Source organism: Vulpes vulpes, chromosome 7 (assembly GCF_048418805.1).
Source record: "Vulpes vulpes isolate BD-2025 chromosome 7, VulVul3, whole genome shotgun sequence".
NCBI classification, from domain to species: domain Eukaryota; kingdom Metazoa; phylum Chordata; class Mammalia; order Carnivora; family Canidae; genus Vulpes; species Vulpes vulpes.
In genome coordinates this window covers 21,012,157-21,032,460 of record NC_132786.1, presented here as the reverse complement: position 1 = coordinate 21,032,460, position 20,304 = coordinate 21,012,157, and the positions used below count along the sequence as shown (strand labels likewise).

At 42.5% G+C, this 20,304-nt stretch overlaps 1 protein-coding gene and 1 pseudogene across 8 annotated transcripts in view; both read right to left on the bottom strand.

Annotated features, from left to right (window-relative positions):
* The window catches only part of ACTR3B (actin related protein 3B), a 126,402-nt gene that overhangs the window by 30,282 nt on the left and 75,816 nt on the right, over positions 1–20,304 (bottom strand). For 4 of the 8 annotated variants that reach the window (XM_072763217.1, XM_072763218.1, XM_072763221.1 and 1 more), the window contains 4 exons: positions 8,284–8,379; positions 6,583–6,690; positions 3,786–3,929; positions 465–638 (listed from right to left, as the gene is read on the bottom strand). In XM_072763217.1, coding sequence (XP_072619318.1) covers positions 465–638; positions 3,786–3,929; positions 6,583–6,690; positions 8,284–8,379 — 522 coding nt within the window. Of the gene's footprint in view, positions 1–464; positions 639–3,785; positions 3,930–6,582; positions 6,691–8,283; positions 8,380–9,255; positions 9,337–18,604; positions 18,716–19,582; positions 19,708–20,304 lie in introns of those variants that run through there. The other 4 variants (XM_072763219.1, XM_072763216.1, XM_072763223.1 and 1 more) reach the window with 2 other exon arrangements.
* On the bottom strand, positions 15,379–15,479 carry LOC112916333 (U6 spliceosomal RNA; annotated as a pseudogene).

The following is a 20,304-nucleotide window of genomic DNA, read 5'->3' as shown; positions in this document are numbered from 1 at the left end:
GGAAAGGCTGGTCCTCCTCGGACAGAAGCTCTAACTGCCCTGCAGGACCAACTGTCCTGGGTTAGAAACTGGCATTAGAAAGGATGGTCACAAAAGAGGGAAAGATTCTATGTGACCCCACTTTTTAAGAATGAGGCAACTTTCATTTGGTCCCTGAGACCAACTAATTTTCATATTCATGTGAGACTGATTGTAATTCCATTACCTTCTATTACTCTTCCCAACCACCTATGGTATGTATGATGGATCACTATTTAACTATCAGGTATGTCTGTGCAGATGCAAACTGTAACAGCCAGACAGACAGACCACACGAGGGCGCCATGTTGCTCGCACAGCACCCACGCGCATGCCAGTCTTCCTCAGGACAGGCCTGCACCCAGCGCTGATCTCAACGCACATGAGGTGGCAGTATTGCTCCACGCATGCCTTACTTTGGCAAACTCAAAAGGCAAACCCCTTACCTCTGGGTGAAAGAAAATTTCAGGCCCCAGGAATCTTTCATAGCCAACATCTATAATGAATTTCTTCTGGTTGATTGCATTGATACCCGTGTATTGCTTGATCCACTTCCGGGGATCCACATCATACTTGGCAAATTCCTTGACTATGTCAGGGCAAATATAACAGTATTTCTCCTGCAGCCAGGAACACAAAGACGTCACAAAGGATTAATGAGGCAGAGTGCCTTCCCTCCAACAAATACCCAGTGACCCCAAGCATTAAACACAGCAGAACTCCAGTGTGGACATGTTATCAGGCCTCCCACTATGTTGTCTTTCACAGCAGACAGGACTGGGCTTTGATTCTGGACATGCAAGTCTGTTTTCTTTGCAATTCAGCTAGAAATCTCAGCCTTCCTCTATTGATTTTGTCGCCATTTCATCTGAAACAATGTCTAAACATGTCTACCAAATGTCCTGTCTCCTGTCATCTTTCCTTACTCCTCTGGGGTCCCCCATGGTGCTGACCCAGGCACTCACTGCTGTCCCCCTCTGGACCGGCAGACCCGCGCTGAGTGCAGTAGACTAATCCTGATGCCCACCACCAATGATGTGGCTGTTAACCTGCCATGCAATCTGACACGGCACAGCCATGGGCTCTGTGACAAGTATTTACTGGGTGCCTAGGCACACGGGAGGTTCAAAGGGACAAGCATACACACAAATTCCTGACCCCAGGAGCACACACTCTGAGAGCTGAACAACGGCCATAATAAATAAGTAAATGACACAGTATAAGGTGATAGATGCCACTGAAAAAATAGTAAAGTCAGATGTAGCCAGGAGGACTGGGGGTCCTATATGCTGCTGCAAGAGAGAGAGAGAGAACCTGTGGATAATCTTCATCCTGGCATTAGCGGCCAACCTGAAACGTACACAGCATTCCCTCAGCGTCTGGTAATGCTCAATTGGGAATCTCCGGCTGTGCCATTTGTCCTCACAGCTAACCTCAGCAAACCAACAGGTGGCACTTGGGTACCAGCTTCTGAAAGTAAGCTTCCTGTGGGCAGAGCCACGTGGGCTGTTCAACACCTGGCACAGTGTCAGGCACACAGCTGGTGCTCATTACACATTTTGGAAGTTCCTCAGCAGGTGTTTTCCTCATATTAAGTTCAAAGTGTTTTAGAATCCCCAAAACATATTCTAATACCATCCTTAATATACTCTAGCAGAATTAGACGACCAGAAGGCAAGGTGTGTTACCACGTTGGGTTCCCTAATGCTAGAGACGGTGAATCAGTCAATACAACGTTAAATCTACCAAGCTGGAGACAAGGACGTTCAGCTGTCAGAGGCCTGGTCGGTTCCTCATGGCATCTCAACTGCTCAACCGATGGCACGAAATGCCGTAGGAAAGCCAGGTGCAGTGTGGCAGTGTGAGTCTTAAATTCTGGACTCATGCTGCAAGGATGGTGTGCCATGAGCTCCACGGCCTCAGGCCTGCCCATGAGCATGGGAGATGGCCACAGTAGCCACACAGCACTGGGATACCATCCTCTTTCCAGGATCTCTTCCCTTACAGGAAGCTGAGAGGCGACAACAAATGCTGGGCTAATCCACACAACCGGGCCAGCATAGCTCATCTGGAGGGTATGGGAAGACTCCCGGCCTTCACACCTGAGCAGGACGTGGTCATAACTTAAATGGCAATTTCAGAATCACAACTGGACCCCAGACAGCCTGTGAGTAAAGTAAATATTGTCACAGGGACCAGGATGCACAAGTCATTTCACTCAGAAATCTTGACTAAAAATGGAACTCTCATGCTCACCAGACTGGCCCCTGAATGTCAGGGAAAGAAGTCTGATCCTGATTCACATCAGTAATAGATACAGGTAATGAAGGAACATGGGTCAAATATCCAAATCTCTTTCATTGAAGAAAGGCACAGAAAAAGGGAAAATCTTGGGAAATATTTTGGTCTCAAAACAAAGTCTTATAATACTTCTGTTAAACTCTGCTCTCGGGTTTGCTCAGGGCAAACTGTTCTAGCCCTGGAAGTACTCAATCCTGGACACTCCAGTCCCAGGGACACTGGGGCAGCTGGCCACCCTACTAGCAGGAGCCCTGGCCTATCCCAATGACCCTGTCCTAAAAGTACCACTGTTTTTACCAAGAGTGGTATGCAAAACGTGGGAGTCCTCTCTGGTGACTTTCTTCCAACTTGCCTATTACTGGTACTTCAATGGGAGGGAAGGGGGTTCAGGCTGGCCTCCCCTTAAATTCCACTGTGCTCAGCAAGCATGCCTTCATGACATGGGAGATGCTCATGATCACATGTCACACCTCACAATTACATTTCTCTCTAAAAACAAACAAGACCCTCTCCTCTTCATGCCCATGATAACTATTTTTGCATTACTAAAAATCTCTTGCATTTTGGCTAAAAAAATAATTTGTCCTGATTCTGAAACCTAGAAAGAGAAGTTACTTCAAAAAGGGTCCATCAGAGGATACCTGGATGGCATCGGTTAAGCACCTGCCTTTGGCTCAGGTCATGACCTCAGAGTCCTGGAACCAAGCCCCATATCCAGCTCCCTGCTCAGCAAGGAGTCTGCTTCTCCCTCTTACCCCTGCTTGTGCTCTCTCTTGCTCTCTCTCTCTCTCTCTCTCTCTCAAAAATAAAAATTAAAAAAAAAAAGACTAAACTGATGGGTCAGGTCAAATAGACCTTTTAAATAAGAACCAATGAGCCATTTTTCTTCTAATCGTACGGATTTAAATTCTAAAACTTCCTGTAACTTCTCCAGCTGAATAACCAGAGTCTAGGAAATACAGATGGTTTTTGTTTAACTACTTCAGATTTAAGAACAGTATCACTCTCCCCTGTAATTCTCAGGGCACAGAACCTCACACAACAGGTGCTAGACCACAGCCTGGGTACTGACTGACTCTGCAGAACTCCCAATACTGTTGGTGTTGGTGCTGGCTCCTTAGTCCAGACGTGAAGCCCAGAGGGAAGGTGCCCTCCACTACCTGAAGGTTCCATCCAATTAAATGATGCCCTACTCCGTGCACCTGTGCTCAATGCCAGCTACCAAGCTGTCCTCACTTACAGCTGGAACTTCTACAGTGTTTACATTTACAGGAAAAGGCTAAGCTTTGAGGCTTTCAGCCCCTCAACTCAAGTGGTAAACAGAGTACAACCCACATTCTCTGGAGGGAAGGGGAGGGGAGGGAAGGGGAGGGCAGGTGGGAGCAGGGGTGACAGTAGCAAGGGGAAGTGTCCAAACAACATGTCTCTCTCACCCCCAAACCGGCCCATTTCCCATCTGTTTTTACCTTAATGGCTTTTGCGGTCTCCAGTGATTGCTCAGGAGGGATTCCCACCTCCCTCTCCCTTAGCAGCTGCTGAATGAAATACGTAATATCTCTACCTGCAATCGGGATGTGTTTGATGCAGCTTCCAATGACATAGCCTTCTGCCTGGGGAGGAAGGAAGGCAGAACAATGGGAATGAGTAACTCCAGCAGGGAAGAGCTCCCAGGGCTCTGGTTCCTGGCCCTCATGGTACAACAAGCATTTACAGAATCCCACTCTGGGCCTCTGGGCAGCAGTGCTCAGGGCCCGAGGTTGTTTCAAATAACTGCCCACACCATTCTGTGAACACAACCTGAGACTCTCCGTAAGGCTTGAAATGGTTACATCAGGAACAAAAAGAGAGGAAAAACCAGTTCATTTCCAAAAAGTCATGTTGTCAGAGCAGGAGACTTTTATGTTCCTCTAACAAAAAGGAAAAAGCTTTACCTATAAACTATTAAACCAGTTGGTTATAAACCTACTTCTGTTTAACAGTCAACAATTTGGTTAAGTTCATAGGGATGAGACTCAGACAACCGAGTTCAAATCCTGGTCCCACGACTGAGTGACCACGGACAAGTGGGTCAGCCAGGTCACCCAAGGCCTTCACCCACAATATGGGCAAATAGTCCTGCACGTGCTTTACAAGGGGGATGTAATGAAAGAGTAAGGCAGGCACGTAGCACCATCCGGGAGCATGTACTCGGTACTTGCTATGCGGTCCCATTTAGTGCACCAAGAGGTGCACTCGTGAGGCATAACTCTACTAAGTTAGCCTAAGCCCTGTGCTGTCTGAGGCCAGTGTTGGTCAGGGGTTGGGACCCTCTGGCTCGGCTGCACATCTAGGGTGCCAGCAGGGGAACTGCAGCCAGGAGTTCACGCACAGGCTGCCCCAGCCCAGCTCGGAAGCCAAGGCTTGGGCCCACACCCCACTTGCTCTCCGGGGGCTGGTAGCCAGAGTGGAGGGCTTCCTCCCACGGGTCCAGCAGAAAGAGGGGACACCCCAGGTTCCACATCACAGCACTGGCTTCTGTGCTGCCAGCTCACCTCACCTCACAGGCAGATCGGAGCTAATGATGCCAGCACTAGACACAACACAGTCAGCAGTTAAGCTGTCAGGACAGGTGCCTGAAATCCTCTCATGTGTTTTTTGATGTACCTGAACTCTAGAAGTAAAAGATTGGGCCTCTCCACAGAGTCCAAGATATTTGTGAAATATTTTAAGATGGAAATAGAAGATATGCACAAATTATTAAAATAAAATGATCAACTTAAACTCACAAGAATACTAGCTAACACAAACTACTCACAATTATTATTTTCTATGCATTACATGTAACATTTTCTAAAATGAAGTTAACCAGTATTAAGTATTGGTTTCATCACAGCATTAAAAACATTAAAAAAAAAAAAAAAAACAGCCCTACACGTCCAACAATAGGAAAACAAATGAGTGAATTACACCCCATACCTATATGATGGGCTATCATGCAATTATTAAATATTTCTTTACAGAATATTTAACCATAAGAAAAAACACTAGGGATAAGTCAATAAGCAAAATATGATTTCAAGATCCTATTACACAATTAGGATACAAAAGTAGACTTAGAATATTCCAATTTTGCCTAAAATGTGCATATGTGTGCACCTAAGAAATAGAATCAGGAAAGCTCTCCAAACAAAAGCATAGTATGGTTCTCTGGGCAGGTTTATGGATCATATCATTTTCTTCTCCACATTTCTCTGTTTTATACAAATTTTGTACAACAAATGTAATTTTTATAATCAGAAAAAAACTGATAAAAAGACAACAGATAAAATTTTAGGACCACTTCCTCTGTGGGCCCGTACACGGTGTGAAAGCTGTTTTGTTTTCTTCTCCTCATTTAAGACATGGGATGGGCCAAGCAACAGGCCCTCCAACATGTACCCCCAGGGCTTGGTCTGCACTAAGCTTTGAGGGCACAACGTCAGAGCAAAGGCCGATGCCAGGATTTCCCAGTCAACATCACACATCAAGTGGCACTAACACTTCACAATGACACAAAAGGAGGAAGTGTGCTGAGAGGGGACTGAAGGTGCTCCCAGCTCAGATTTGCAGGTGTCATCGGCTCCTGCCCCCGTCTCACCCTAACCCTCTCATGGCCCCAGGAGGGAGCATGGGACAATGTGGTTTTTCTTCTTGCTGACTACAAATGTCTCTTGAAGCCTGAATTAGAAATCACTTCTATAATGTTTTGAAAATTAAAACCAAAAAGTGACACTGCAGAGCATTCTGCAAGTCAAAATGTACAGTCTCTCCTTCTTCGTTCTTGAATACATTTTTTAAAAAACAAGAAGTAATTCCTCTAAAGCATAAGTGGTCAAACCCATACATATCCTGTCACAGAACACAGCGAGAATCCTTCACATGATTGTGCATCACACCAACAAGCTTAGATCCGAGATGATATTGACCCCAGCAGTGCGGCATATAAGCCGGGAAAATTCCACGGGTGACACTACCCCTGGAGAAGCAAGCAGAGGCCACGGAGTCCAAACCACGGCCGGCATCCTGCCTGCAGACATTTGCCACCACAAATTTAAAACTGCCAATGCCACAGTTAAAGGGCATCTGTCTTTTCTCATCTACCTGGGTTTAAAACTTATTACCTTTTCTGAGTACAGCCATGACATTTAAAGCATTTAATTACAGGAGTTTTTTTCTTTAATTTCTTCCCTTACCTCAAAATTAGGTGAGGCCTACAGAGAGTGAAGCATTGAATGTCCTGCTTACCACTGGGATAGCGTGAGTGACCCCATCCCCACTGTCAATGACGATCCCGGTTAATGTACGTTCACCAACTTGTCGAGATGTCCACGATGCAGCCAAGGCCAGCACTGCCTGGATTGAAGACCCAGAAACCGTTGGCACACAGAGAAATTTCCCAAGTCTGCTGCTGTTTCTCAGGCTCATCCATAGTTCTTCCTTACTCAGTCCAAGTAACTCTCAACCATCCCAACCCTCCATCTCTGCCCTCCCCAAATTCAAATTCCAAATTGCACAACACACAAATTAGTCTACCGAAACTGGACGGGTCAAGTTTCCAATAAAATAAATCAAATTTTTACAAAGGAAAGCCCATGAAAAAGGAACTTTCACTACAGAGTAAGAAGATTTTAATGTGTAAACTACCAGGAACATTCCCAGTGTGGGTCCACAGATGGGCTGCAGTAAGAAGATCACTTGTGGAATTTATTTGGGCTGCAGTAAGAAGATCACTTGTGGAATTTATTAAAAAACAAACAAACAAAACAGATTACAAGGCCTCACACCCAGAAACTCTAATTTGGTAGGACTAGGGCAGCGGTTCTCAGCCAGGGGCAATGTCGTCCCACAGGGAATCTTTGGTGATGTCTCGAACCAGTCTGGATTGTCACTTAGGGAAGGGGAGGCTTGTGGTAGTGCTTCTTCTAGAGGGTAGAGGCCAGAAATGTTAAACATCTTGCAACACACAGGACAGCCTCCATCACAGAGAACTGCCGGAACTGCCCGTTCCGGAAACCCTGGTCTGAGATGAAGCCTGAGAATCCATACTTATATAAAACACTCTCCAGGCAGCCTTGATGCACTTGGCTGTGGTTCAGTGTTTTCTAAAGCATCTCCCTACTCCTTGCAATGTAAATAACCTAGGGGAAGAGGAGATTTCTGGTTAAATAAATTTGGAAGTGTTGGAATAAACAGATTTCTTCAATGCAGGCATTCTCAGGGCCTTTACTAATTAATGCTACTCACTAAGAATCACCACGTGCAGGCTACCATGCATGGGATCTCCCAAATTATTTTCCTATGCAACTCCTCTTCCTTTTCTTTAAAAGGAATTAGTACGATGCAGAACACATTTTGGGAAGCACCTATCTCATTATTCCCCTAAATTTCGGCCAATTCCTTTATATAGGATCACAGACAAATAACCACGGCCAAAACCAACAAAAACCCCCACACTGTGAACAAGTAACTTCAAAGGAAGTTCTCTAAGTTCGCAGAACCATAGGAGCCCAAAATCCATGGGGGGCGGGGGGACCCCTACAAGTATAAACCCCTAAAGGCATTTATTTTCTTTTTAAATAGACTCCTTAGTATCTTTCCTCTATTATGATCAGGAGTGAAAGAAGCCAAAAAAAAAAAAAAAACCCCACATCTACATCCCAATCTTGTCACCTAAAGGGAAACACATTAGATTTTAATGCATGTGAAAGCAGCCATTGTATGTACACTGTACGGACAGTGTAAACATAAAAACATAAACCACAGAACATGTTCTCTACAGCGTTTGAGTTCAAACCCAAATGGGGTCCGGTGTGGGTGGAGGGAGCGGGAGAAGAAAGCACACACAGCCCAACTCTCCCATGGAGAGCCCTTGGAATCACCGTTTGTTTCTTCCACTATAAGACAGCTAAGGTGTGCTGGGAATTGTAAAAATAACGTTGTTTTTACCTGAACCGCAATGTAGAGTCCTGGTACATTAAATGATTCAAACATAATTTCAGCAAGATATTCTCTGTTTTCTGGCGTGTTCAGTGGAGGCTCTGTCTGTAAGAAAACATTTGCTATATTTAGTGTTCACCCAAATTTCCTGTAATTACATCAGAGACATAAAAAAATTAACCTAAAAGCATGTTAATTAAGATGCTGTACAACTCCCTAATTTTACAGATAGAGTACATTTACAGTGATTAATTAAATCTGGCTGCAGGTAGGTCTTAAAAGCTTTAAGATGGCAAAGACCTCTCTAAACATTTCTGCTCTTATTAACCACCCCAAAACAAGAACAAGTCACAGAAAAGGAAATTCCTTCTTCAATAACATAACACCTACGACACCCTGAAATGGAAAAGACCAGCAGTAAGCTGCCAATGGCAGAAAAAAACTCAACCGAGACAAGCGAAGACAGACACTAAAAGGGAACACAAGTGACTCTTGAGTCCCAGGCGAAGAATAGAGCTCTCCACAGAGGAGCAAAAGCAGCCAGCCCTGGCTTGGAACAAGAAGGTCAGTTTGAACAGAAGAGCCTGAGGAGCCTCCCAAACCCCACCTGCCCTCAGTGCAGGAGGCAGGAAAGTGCAGGCAAGGGAGCTTCACCCAGAGGTCTCCCGGTCCCCAAACCAGCCTGAACTCATACACACAGTGAGTCCAGGAAGAACTGTTCCCCTTCAGAGGTGAGGAAAGGGTGCGCAGAAACCAGCCAGACACCGTGTGGAAATGCTAAAAGGAAAGGAGAGGGGAAAGAGAAAATAGGAAAAACGAACGACAGACAAAACACACATGCCCAGAAAGACATAAAGACAAAGCAAAAGCAGATACAAATCAAGACCAAGAACAGCTCGAAAACTTCAAATATCTATTCTGAAATCATCATCCCCATAATCAAATAGGAGGATTATAGAAAGATAAAAAGAATAAATAAACCTGCTTTTTGTCATTCAGCAATACGGTGTGAACATTTTTCCATGTCAATAAATACGGACATACATCACATACTTAAAGCTGCAAAAAGAAAAAAAGAAGAATAAATGAAAATTCTCTGGGCCTTTTGGCAAAAAAGTCCACATTACCCTTTATTATAGACAGAACTGTGTCCCCAAAATTCTTATGTTGAAGCCAACCCCCAAAGTGACCATATTTGGAGACATGGCCTCTCAGGAAGTGACCATGGTTTCATGAGGGCGTAAGAGTAGAGCACCAATGCCTTCCTGAGACAAGGAAGAGATACCTGAGAGCTCTGTTTCTGCATATCAACACAGAGGAAAGACCTCATGTGCATAGCGAGAAGGTGGCCACCTGCAAGCCAGGAAGAGAGCCCTCACCAGACACAACCCTGACAACGCTGGGATCTTGGACCTAAAGCCTCCAGAACCGTGAGAACACAAATGCCTGTTAAGACACCCACCCTGTGGTATTTTGTTACAGCAGTCTGCACAGACTTTGATACCTTTCAAATGAGGAAAGTACAGCTGGCCCCAGCCATTGGCATGACTTCATGTAACACTTGGGGTCATACTTATAGTCTTCTGATCCAAGAATTCTACAACTGGCCATACTGCCAATCAAGCACATTACAAAAAGAAAACCATCCTTAAACATACAAGAACTTGGAGAAGCCCTTGGTGAATTAACTCTATTAGATGATAAAGTTCGGCCAAACAAGAAGAATGCACAAACTACAGCCAAAGACTTACAGTGAGCAATTAGTCCATTTAGGATGTAGACCTAAAGACTGCTCCTTTCTGGGATTTATAGAACAGAATGTAAATGTTATAAATTAAAACAGCAGAAATAATATCAAGCTGAAAGGTGTAACAGGAGAGAATATAAAAACAATGATACCCTCTTATCATGGAATCAAACACACTGTTTTAGACTGATTAGGTATCAGAGGCATTAGTACACATAACATTATAAATGTTGATATCAAAACAAGCTCCAACCAAAAGCAGAAGGTAGAAGAAAGGAATATGGAATATGTACCAAATATGGAAATTTGGTACATTTCCAAAATATGGAAATTCATATTTCCATATGTCCATATTTTGGAAATGTACCAAACTGCTCATTAATCACAGCAGGAATGGTTAATCACCCCTAAACAAATACAGGGTAAGTATATACAATCATAGTTACACTGAAAAATGTTTTTAAAAATACCAAATTATTATAAAGCATACATACTCACTACAAAGCAAAGAGAAAACCAAGCCAGAGTTTTAAAAAATTAATACATAAATAAAACACTTTAAACACAGAAAGTATAACATAGTGTAAAATAGCTCATCAAAGAGCAAACATGTCTGTCACAGAGCAGCATGCCAGATCTATGGAGTTCAAACAAGAGCTCTGAAGTCCTGGCAGTTAGGTTAAACCCCAGCCCTCGATTTTACTGTTTGGAAAGTGATTTTCTCTTTCTGTGCGAAATTAGCACCTACCTCACAGAGGTGGAAAGATGGAGTCAAAGCAAACTGCTTACATCAACTCCTGGCATGTGGACTGTGCTCAATGAAAGTGAGTTATTATTACTAAAATAAAATCTTCAGCACACACAAGTGAGAAACTCACCTACTAAAAAGAAAAAAAGTCTCTCAGCTAAGACCATGAAACAAAATCATATTACATTCCACAGGTAAGAGAGCCATCTAAAGCAAGATGCTCCAGAGAGGTCAAAGGTCAGCACTGTGCATATTAGGGGATGAGAAACAACCTAAATGCTGTTGTGAAGGAAACAATTAAGTAACTTATGCCATGTCCATAATGTAGAACACTGTGCAGCAATTAGGAAGAATGAGCTCTATCTGAATTGTTACAAAACAATCCATGATAAACTGCTAAAGAAAAGACAAAGGCGTCTCCATGTAGTCTACATTCTTAAGTGTTCTTCAGTGTCCGTGATTTTTTAACGAAAACTTCAGAAAACAGAGTCTGGGGAGGGAAACAGGGAATTCCACAGGCTCGGAGGATGCTCTGCAAAAGCAGACAAGGGCCAGAGTTCTGCTTCACAACAATGTGAACAGTTAACACTATCGAAAGACAGGTTTAAAAATGATAGGGGGAGGGGTGCCTTAGTCAGTTAAGTATCTGCCTTCTGCTCAAGTTGTGATCTCACGGGATTCCTGGGTGGCTAAGCAGTTCAGCGCCTGCCTTCAGCCCAGGGTGTGATCCTGGAGTCCCAGGATCGAATCTCACGTCAGGCTCCCTGCATGGAGCCTGCTTCTCCCTCTGCCTGTGTCTCTGCCCCTCTTTCTCTGTGTCTCTCATGAATAAATAAATAAAATCTAAAAAAAAAAAAAAAAAAGTTGTGACCTCAGGGTTCTGGGATGGAGCACCCCCCCCCCAATCGGGCTCCCTGCTCAGCCAGGGGTCTGCTTCCCCCTCTGCCCCTCCCCTGTCATGCTCTCTCTCGCTCACTCTCTCTCTCAAATAAATAAAATTAAATGAAAAAATAAATCAGGAGAGTAAATTTCACATTAAAAACATTTTTGTCACATATTTATTTTCTTAAATAAAAAGAAAACAAGGGACGCCTGGGTGGCTCAGTGATTGAGCGTCTGCCTTTGGCTCAGGGCATGATCCCAGAGTCCCAGGATCGAGTCCCACATCGAGCTCCCAGCATGGAGCCTGCTTCTCCCTCTGCCTATGTCTCTGCCTCTCTCTCTCTCTCCCATGAATAAATAAATACAAATCTTGGAAGGAAGGAAGGAAGGAAGGAAGGAAGGAAGGAAACAAGGTGTACAAGTTGTATATTTTGTTACCATTCGTATAAAACAAGAGTTTGTGTGTAATCCATATGCCTGCATACAACTACCTCTGGAAAAAAAACAACTGATTAAGAATGGAAAAAGGCGGTTTCCTCTTGGAAGAGGGTCTGGGAACCAGAACAGAGGTGAGATGGGGACATAATTTACACTGGAAATCCTTCTGCATCTTTTGAATTCTATGCTCTATGCATGTATTACCTCATCAAACAAATCTAGCAACCCACCAGCTGCCTGCTCTGGTGTAGACTCCTGCACAGCAACTGGTACAAAGCTCAAACACACTGCCACAAAGAAGTTTTAATCACTGTAATTAGAATCAATGTATTCCCTGGAAGGGAAAGAGAAAGCAATCTTAAAGCACAGGAGAGAAATAATGAAATCATACGCAGAAGCAGGTTGTAAATAAGGAATCTGAAAATCACTCAACAATCACTTCTGGGCCTTTTGGCTAAGATCAAGTGAAAGTCACTCAACACTGTACTACATATGTGAAGTGCCCACCTCAAAGGGTGGAAAGTAAGTTTGTTAATACCTGTAAAGTATCCAGCACATGGTTAATGCTATAAATGTTAGTGTTTATTGTTATAGATTTCTTTCATTTAAAGCACATGATCAATGGCAGCAGTCCAACAATATTGGCTACAATATCTCTTGCTTAAGGAACTTCCTATCCACCTGAAAAATGGGCCTAATATGTACCTACCTCAAGGTTGTTGGTGGAATTAAATAAATGAGTTAATATGTGTAAACACTGGAGGGTGAAGCCTGGGCACTCAGCACATACTCAAGAAATTCACCTATAAGTGTCAAAAAATGCTATTCATACTAGCAGAAATAACATACATTGACTAGAGAGATCTATACTTTTTTTCTATACTTTTTTTCTCACCTGGAACAGAAATCTAAGCACTTGTAATAATAAATTTGTTTAAAAAAATGGGGTGGTGGCATTTAATGGAAGAGAGACAGCATTGGGAGAGAAAAGGTTTAAAAGGTCTGAAGAGCATGAGCACAGGTCACATAGGTCAGGGAGTGCTTCCTGCCCACCAGGTAAGAGCTCCCTATATGGTCTGGAGCAAAAGGTGAGTCTACAGATGAACTCTGGCTCCCAAGATTTAAGTCCAGTGTCAAATCATGTTCCAAATAAACCCCAAATGGATAAAGATTTGTGTTTAATATATGTTAAAGTGACAGATGTTCAAAAAAACATAGCCTACAAAGGCAAGAAAAAAAATCAACTGAGAAAAACACATCTGGTGCTGACAAAAGCTTCCTACTATATGCAAGAGCTCAGAGGACAAACAAAACATGCATACAATGGGATCTTACTCAGTCCTAAAAAGGAAGAATATGCAGTTACCAGCTATAACATGGAGGACATCAGGCTGAGAGGCAGAAGCCAGTGACAGAAGGACAAACCCTATGTGATTCCATGTATGTGAGGGCCCTGGAGCAGTCAGATTTCACAGATATGGAGGGTAGCAGGGTGAGGGCCAGGGGCTGGCAGATGGCGACAGGGATGAGTGTTTAATGGGACCGTTTCAGTTTGGGATGATGAGAAGTTCTGGATGAGATGGTAATGATGGTTGCACAACAGTGTGAATGTACTTAATGCCCCAAACTGTACATTCCAAAATGGTTACAATGATAAAATTTACAGTGTGTACCTTCTATCACAAAAAAAAGAATTCTAAGAAAAAAGTTCATTGGAATCAGCTGTGAGAGAAGCAACAGCGATGCTGAAATGCACAAGAACACAGAACATGAATGGCAACTCATGGGAGGAAATAAAACTAATACATGCGTGAAAAAATGTTTATGGTCCAAGTTCTCAAAAAATGCAAATTAAAAACAAATCGAATCTTTATCACATCAAGTAATGAAAAATGGTACCAACCAACACTGACAAGTGCGCACAGTGGCCTCTGTACACTGCAGATAGAGCATGAGATGGTAAGCTGAAGACTCATACGGTATTAATACTTCTATACCCCAAAATCAAACACAGAGTTATAGAAAAAAAAATGTTCTAAATGTAGAAACTGTATGTGCCAAGATAGTTTCTAGTAAAAAATCAAGAAACTGGAAACATAGTAAACATCTACAAAGAGCAGAACCGCTCACCAGACTCAGACAAGAAGCCTCCCCTAGACAGATGGAAGCCTTGCAGGGAGGGGGAGAGATGGGGCCTGTGCTGCATGTGCATCATCTGCACATGGGAGCGCAAGGGTTACATGGAAAGATGGCAGGTGTTAAGAATTCCAAGCAGCGTCCCAGAGAGCGCCTCCGAACATTGTCCTGCCCACAATTCTGTAAAGGAAGAAAATCTTGCCACAGCAGGTGAAGCTTCCTACTATATGCAAGAGCATATAGTAGGAAGTTTCAGTGAAACTCCCAAGACAACCTCCTAACTGCTGCTAGATCTACACCCGGGGGAGACGCAACAGGGGCAGGACAGCGCACCGCACAGGAGGAACCACACCATGGCCTGTGGGCTCCCCAGGGCAGGTGGCGCTCTCTGCACAGGCAGCATCCAGCCAAGGTTTCAGAAACAGCTAGATTCTTGTTTTGCCACCTTTGCCACCGTGCTCACACCTGTGGTCACATTATCTCCACTCTCCCCGCCGCCACACTGACGAAACAGCAATCACTCATAGATAGGAGGTGGCCACAAGCCCACAGGAAAAGCATTTCCTACACGTCCTTGTGGACAGGGGTGACCAAGTGAGCAAGTTTAGGCCAATAAGAAGCAACAGCTGATAGTGCATGGCTTCTAGGAAAGCTCCTTATAAAGTTAGGACTTAAGGAGTAGACTCCTCCTTACCCTTCTCTCCTGGAATACAGATGTGATGACTGGAGCTGCAGTAGCCAACTTGTGATCAAGAGGCATCCTTAGAATAGAAGCCATATGCTCAAGATACTGAAGCCCAGAGATCTCCAATAATACCAGAGAACTACCATACCAGCACTGGCCTCCCTACTATTTCTATCAAAGAAAAATAAAACCTCTAACTTGTTTAAATGACTGTTTTTTACACTTCTGTTACTTGCTGCCAAACAATTCACCACCTGTGAAGAATTTACACTAAAATCTATGCATTCCATTTAAGGGAATGTTTATAGTATAATTAGGTTCACCTGGTTCTTGAATCAAATTCAGCATTAAGGGCAACATCCTCAAGGGTTCTGAGAAACATAATCACAAATTCATTTCTTCCTCAATCCTCCATTTCTCCTATGCTTCCTACCAGTAGCTGTTCCTTTAAGAGATCAATTTATTTATTTTAAATAGGAACACTTCACGAATTTGCATGTCATCCCTGCACAGGGGCCATGCTAATCTTCCCTGTATCATTACCACATTAGTGTACACTCTGCCAAAGCCACCACAGATCAATTTAAATACAACTTTCCCAACATTATGTAGAACAAGATCTAAAATACAAATATTGTTTTTATTATCTTTAAATACTGAAGCATATGATTAAAACATCACACGAATAAACGTTTTTATCCATAACAATGGTAAAATATAATCTGGTATTGATTTAGAAATGAATAATTAATCAGTACCATAAAAATTAACCCATATTTCTAGATAAAGATGGCAAAATAAACACATGTACCTAATATTGCTCCACTCCCATATGCCTCTATAACGGCAATAAAGAAACCTTTCTAAAAACATAAATCCTCAAGAAAGGGAGAGTGGGAGAGGAAAATACACTGGAATCTGGAAAGCACATGGCCAGTGGTGACTAACTGAGCAAACCCAAGTAAGTCAAGCTCTGCACTGGCTGGTGGCTACTGTACTGGACGAGCAGGTCCAAATCATCCTGCGAACCAGGAAGGAGACTATTATAACAAGTCAGGAGTACCATGTGTGACCATTAATTTTATGTCTCAACTTCACTAGTCTAAGGATGCACAGAGAGCTGGTTTAAACAGTATCTCTGAGCGTGCTATGAGGCTGTTTCTGCAGGAGGTTAGCATTCAGCCGACTAAGATCTGTCCTCAATAATGTGTATGCAACCAGAATAGAACAAAAAGACAGAAGATGGGTGATTCTCTCTCTCTCCCTCCTCCTTCCCACCTTACCTTTCTCCCCCTGCCTCTCCCTCCCTCTCCCCACCCTCTCAGTTGGGATGTCCATCCTCCCTGCTCTTGGACACTGGAGCTCCTTTTTCTCAGGCTTCTTGAGCAGCATGTGCTGCTTGCTCATTCTTGCTTGATTCATATTCAAAAAATTTGCAAATCTCTTCTGAAGTTATAACTCAATTTCTACTCAAAAGCACTGCAATTCTTTAAAATACACGATTCTATTTTAAACTCTGGGCAACTCAGTATTGAAAAGAGTACAGTTCCCATTTGCTATCTGCTCATTCCACATGACCAATTTGACTTGAGTCTCTGAAACTTCTTGAAAAATATAAGCTGTAATGAGCTCATCCTCACCCTGTATGTTCAGATGTCTGCTCACTGCAGTCAGAAAGAACAATTCTGTGAGCTACTGAGGGACCTATAATCTATACCTCTGAGACTCCCTAACACCAAAAACCTCTCATCTGATGTAGCGGTTCAGTAAATGTCTTCAATTAACTTCTGTGACTTGGCCATAAATCTCTATTCTTGCTTTACTTCCCTTTAACTGTCCTATTAACTGATGATTAAGGGTATAAACCTGAAAGAAATTTACCATTCTCACCATTTCCTCAAGCACCTCCTGCAACAAATGGACTTGCAGAATTGAAAGCACAATGAACAGAGTATATTTTCTTATCTTCAATTTAATAAACTTGATTTTTTTTTTTAACATTCATTACAGATACTCATTTTTGGCAAAAGTTTGCTTTTCCATATGCAAACACCTCCATTTCCTTCCTGGCGAGTGGTTTTTTTACCTTACTGGCCTATATCTATGCCAGCTAAATCAGAAAAAAATTTCTTTTAGGAAAAACTTCCTGTGTGGCTACGTCCTGGTGGTACATGTTTGCTCCACAGGCCTGCTCTGCCTAGAGTGAGAGGGATGGCTCCTAGCATAGCAAGCCAGGGCAGACAGAAGGAAGCAGCTGGGCACAATGCCTGGCCCTAAAATCCTATCCAACAGGTAGTTATGTGATGTGCAGGAGAAGGAAAAATGCCAAATATGACAGGTGGGAATCTGTGATTTGTTTTGGCTATAAAGACAAAGCCACTCAGACAGTGTCAGTTTCCTGGCTCCAATATCTTACATAAACCACTATAGACACAGAGTGTAGAAAATGTACAATGGCCTGTAAAACACTGGACACAGGACCCATAGTTGGCAATTCCCAGTTGTGAAGGTACAACCAGAAAAAAGATCAGAGCACTTTCTACTTTCAGGAACTTGCTTTAAAATAGATATTAAATATATGGATTCCACTAACTACCATAATAGCCTTATAGCTACCACATTTTAAGTCTGATGATTCTAAAGAACACTCCATATTTAACATTAGGAAGAATTACGTAATTGGATCTAGGACCATTTGACGACAGAATACTTGCATGGAAAAAATCCAAAGCTAAATTACGTATGTTTTAATATGCAGCTTCTGTTACATGCAACTGCTCTTTATATATATTAAAGCAAGTATTATGAACATGTAATTAATTTTAACTTAAAAAGGACATTTCATGGGAGGAAACACATAATGTTGGTAGAACTAGAAAAGATTCTATAACCAAGAGACATTTCTCATTTTTCTGCAATGTTTTATTTGAACAAGACCAATTAAGTACCGTAATCAGGGCCCATAACTCAGCTCAACTGGCTCAGTCGGAAGAGCATGAGCCTCTTGATCTCGAAAGTCATGAGTTCAAGCCCCACAGAGTGTAGAGATTACTTAAGAATAAACAAATTAAATAAACTAAAAGAGACTCCTAATTCTTACGAAGTGCTTCAACCTCTGAAAGTATATAAACCAAGAGGTGGCACAAGGGGGCTTGGGTGGTCACCCTGGGGGCCTGCAGAAAACCAACACAAGAAGCCCCACTGGAGCCCTAGGGTACCCAGCCTGGGAACCACCCCACTCTGGCCTTCCTGTGCTGAGAGACAATGAGCCCCCTCAGATTTTAGACGCTTCTGTTGAGCCTTCTGTTACTTGCCAAAAAAGCACCCAATTCATACAAATAGATTTAACAAGAATTAAAAACTCTCCAGAGAAGAATATATTGAGTTTAAAATCTAAGATGGCTCAGTGGTTGAGCGTCTGCCTTTGGCTCAGGTCATGATCCCAGGGTCCTGGGATCCAGTCCTGCATAGGGCTCCCTACTCAACGGGAGCCTGCTTCTCCCTCTGCCCCTCTCCCCTGCTCATGCTCGCTCTCACTATCCTTCTCACTCTCTCAAATAATAAAATCTTTAAAATCTTTAAAAATTTAAAAAATAAATAAGAATAAAAAATACAATCTAAGTAATCTGAAAAAATAATATCTAAGTAACTTGGAATATTGAGGGATATAGTCCTCTTAGCTGCAGTTACTCACCATTAAAAAGTAATGATCCTCAGGCTCAGCTCGAAGATACTTAAAAATCACTTGTTCCATGAACCTTTCCATAAGATCCCAGTCCTCAATAATTCCATGTCTTATTGGCCACTATGGCAAGAGAGAGCAGAATACGTCAAGCTTGAGCTCAAAGCAGTAAGAGCAGGAGCCCAACAACGCTGGCCCAGGACAGGCTGGCCTGGTAGGCAGCACGGCCTGGTGCACAGGCACTGATGCTCATTCATGGGAAGAAACAAGAGGCACATTAGCAGAAACATTCACTATACTACAGTTGATACTCTACTGTGCTCACCTCTAAGCATGAAGAACCATCTTTACTGTGGGTAACAGATGGAAAAGTGCACACCATCCACTGCGCACTTCAATCTGGAGCTTTTTTTTTTCTAGAACAAATGTCTACTTAATTTTTGTCCTTTTTTTTTTTTTTTTCCCTAAATTAACCAATCTGTAACTTCCCATATCTGACAGGTTAATTAATCAACCTGAAATTTTCCACAGGAGCAGATCTTGCTTCCGCGTGTAACCCAGCACTGCCTGTGTTAGTTCTACCTTCCAGAGTTCTGTAAGTTCACTGGATCCCCTGCATCAAAAATACCCCATTCAAAAACAACAAACCTTCTTTTAAAACATAACAATAAAAAATATAGGGCAGCCTGGGTGGCTCAGTGGTTTAACGCTGCCTTCAGCCCAGAGTGTGATCCTGGAGACCTGGGATCAAGTCCCACATCAGGCTCCCTCCTTGGAGACTGCTTCTCCCTCTACCTGTGTCTCTGCCTCTCTCTCTCTCTCTCTCTCTCTCTGTCTCTCTCATGAATAAATAAAGTCTTTAAAAAAATAAAAATATACCCATAGCCCATAAAGTACAATTTCTAGATAATCTGCCATTCTGCATTATTCATTCTACTGCTCTGCTCTTGGCTACACAGTTAAAGAAGTAAATTCCTCTGAGGAGCTCACCTTCGTGGCATACGTGGGCTTATCTATGGCCTCATCCCCTATGAAAAAGTCCAGGTCGTCGACTCCCCTCAACACCCTTCTCTGGGCTTGATCAACTACCTTTGCCGACTCTCTGATGGCAATACCTTAAAAAAAAAAGGCACAAAGACGTCCATCACTATTCACATTAAAGGATAATATAATACCCATGTATGTACAAGCACATTTTCAATGTTAGGGTTTTATTGGGGGTGGAGGCAGTTCACAGAAAAGACAGTATCAATGAGTACATAAAATACAGGAACGAGTTTTATGTTGCAGTGTTATTTTTAAAATGGTACAAAGGAACTTAGCTGATCTGCCTTTAATCAGACAGAAATGATATCACTAAATCTCTTACTTTCACCTAGAGAAATCCTTCAAGATAGTAAATGAAATGCCCATGGACTGTATTATAGGCTCCAAATTTTAAAATACAATACAGAAGTAGACAAAGTTAAAGATATGATAAAAAGAGAAAACTGAAAAATAATACCTATACACAAGTCATTTTACCAAAACTCTGTATCAGACAGATTTAAAATATGTATTTTTAATCTTATTATAGAAAGATAACTGATTACCTTAGGAGGAAAATAAAGAGATTGGTGGTGAATATCCATTGTGAAAAGTACAATAATCAAACAGCTGTATTAGGTAAACATATCAATGTTTTTATGATACATTATCGTAATAAGAGATTA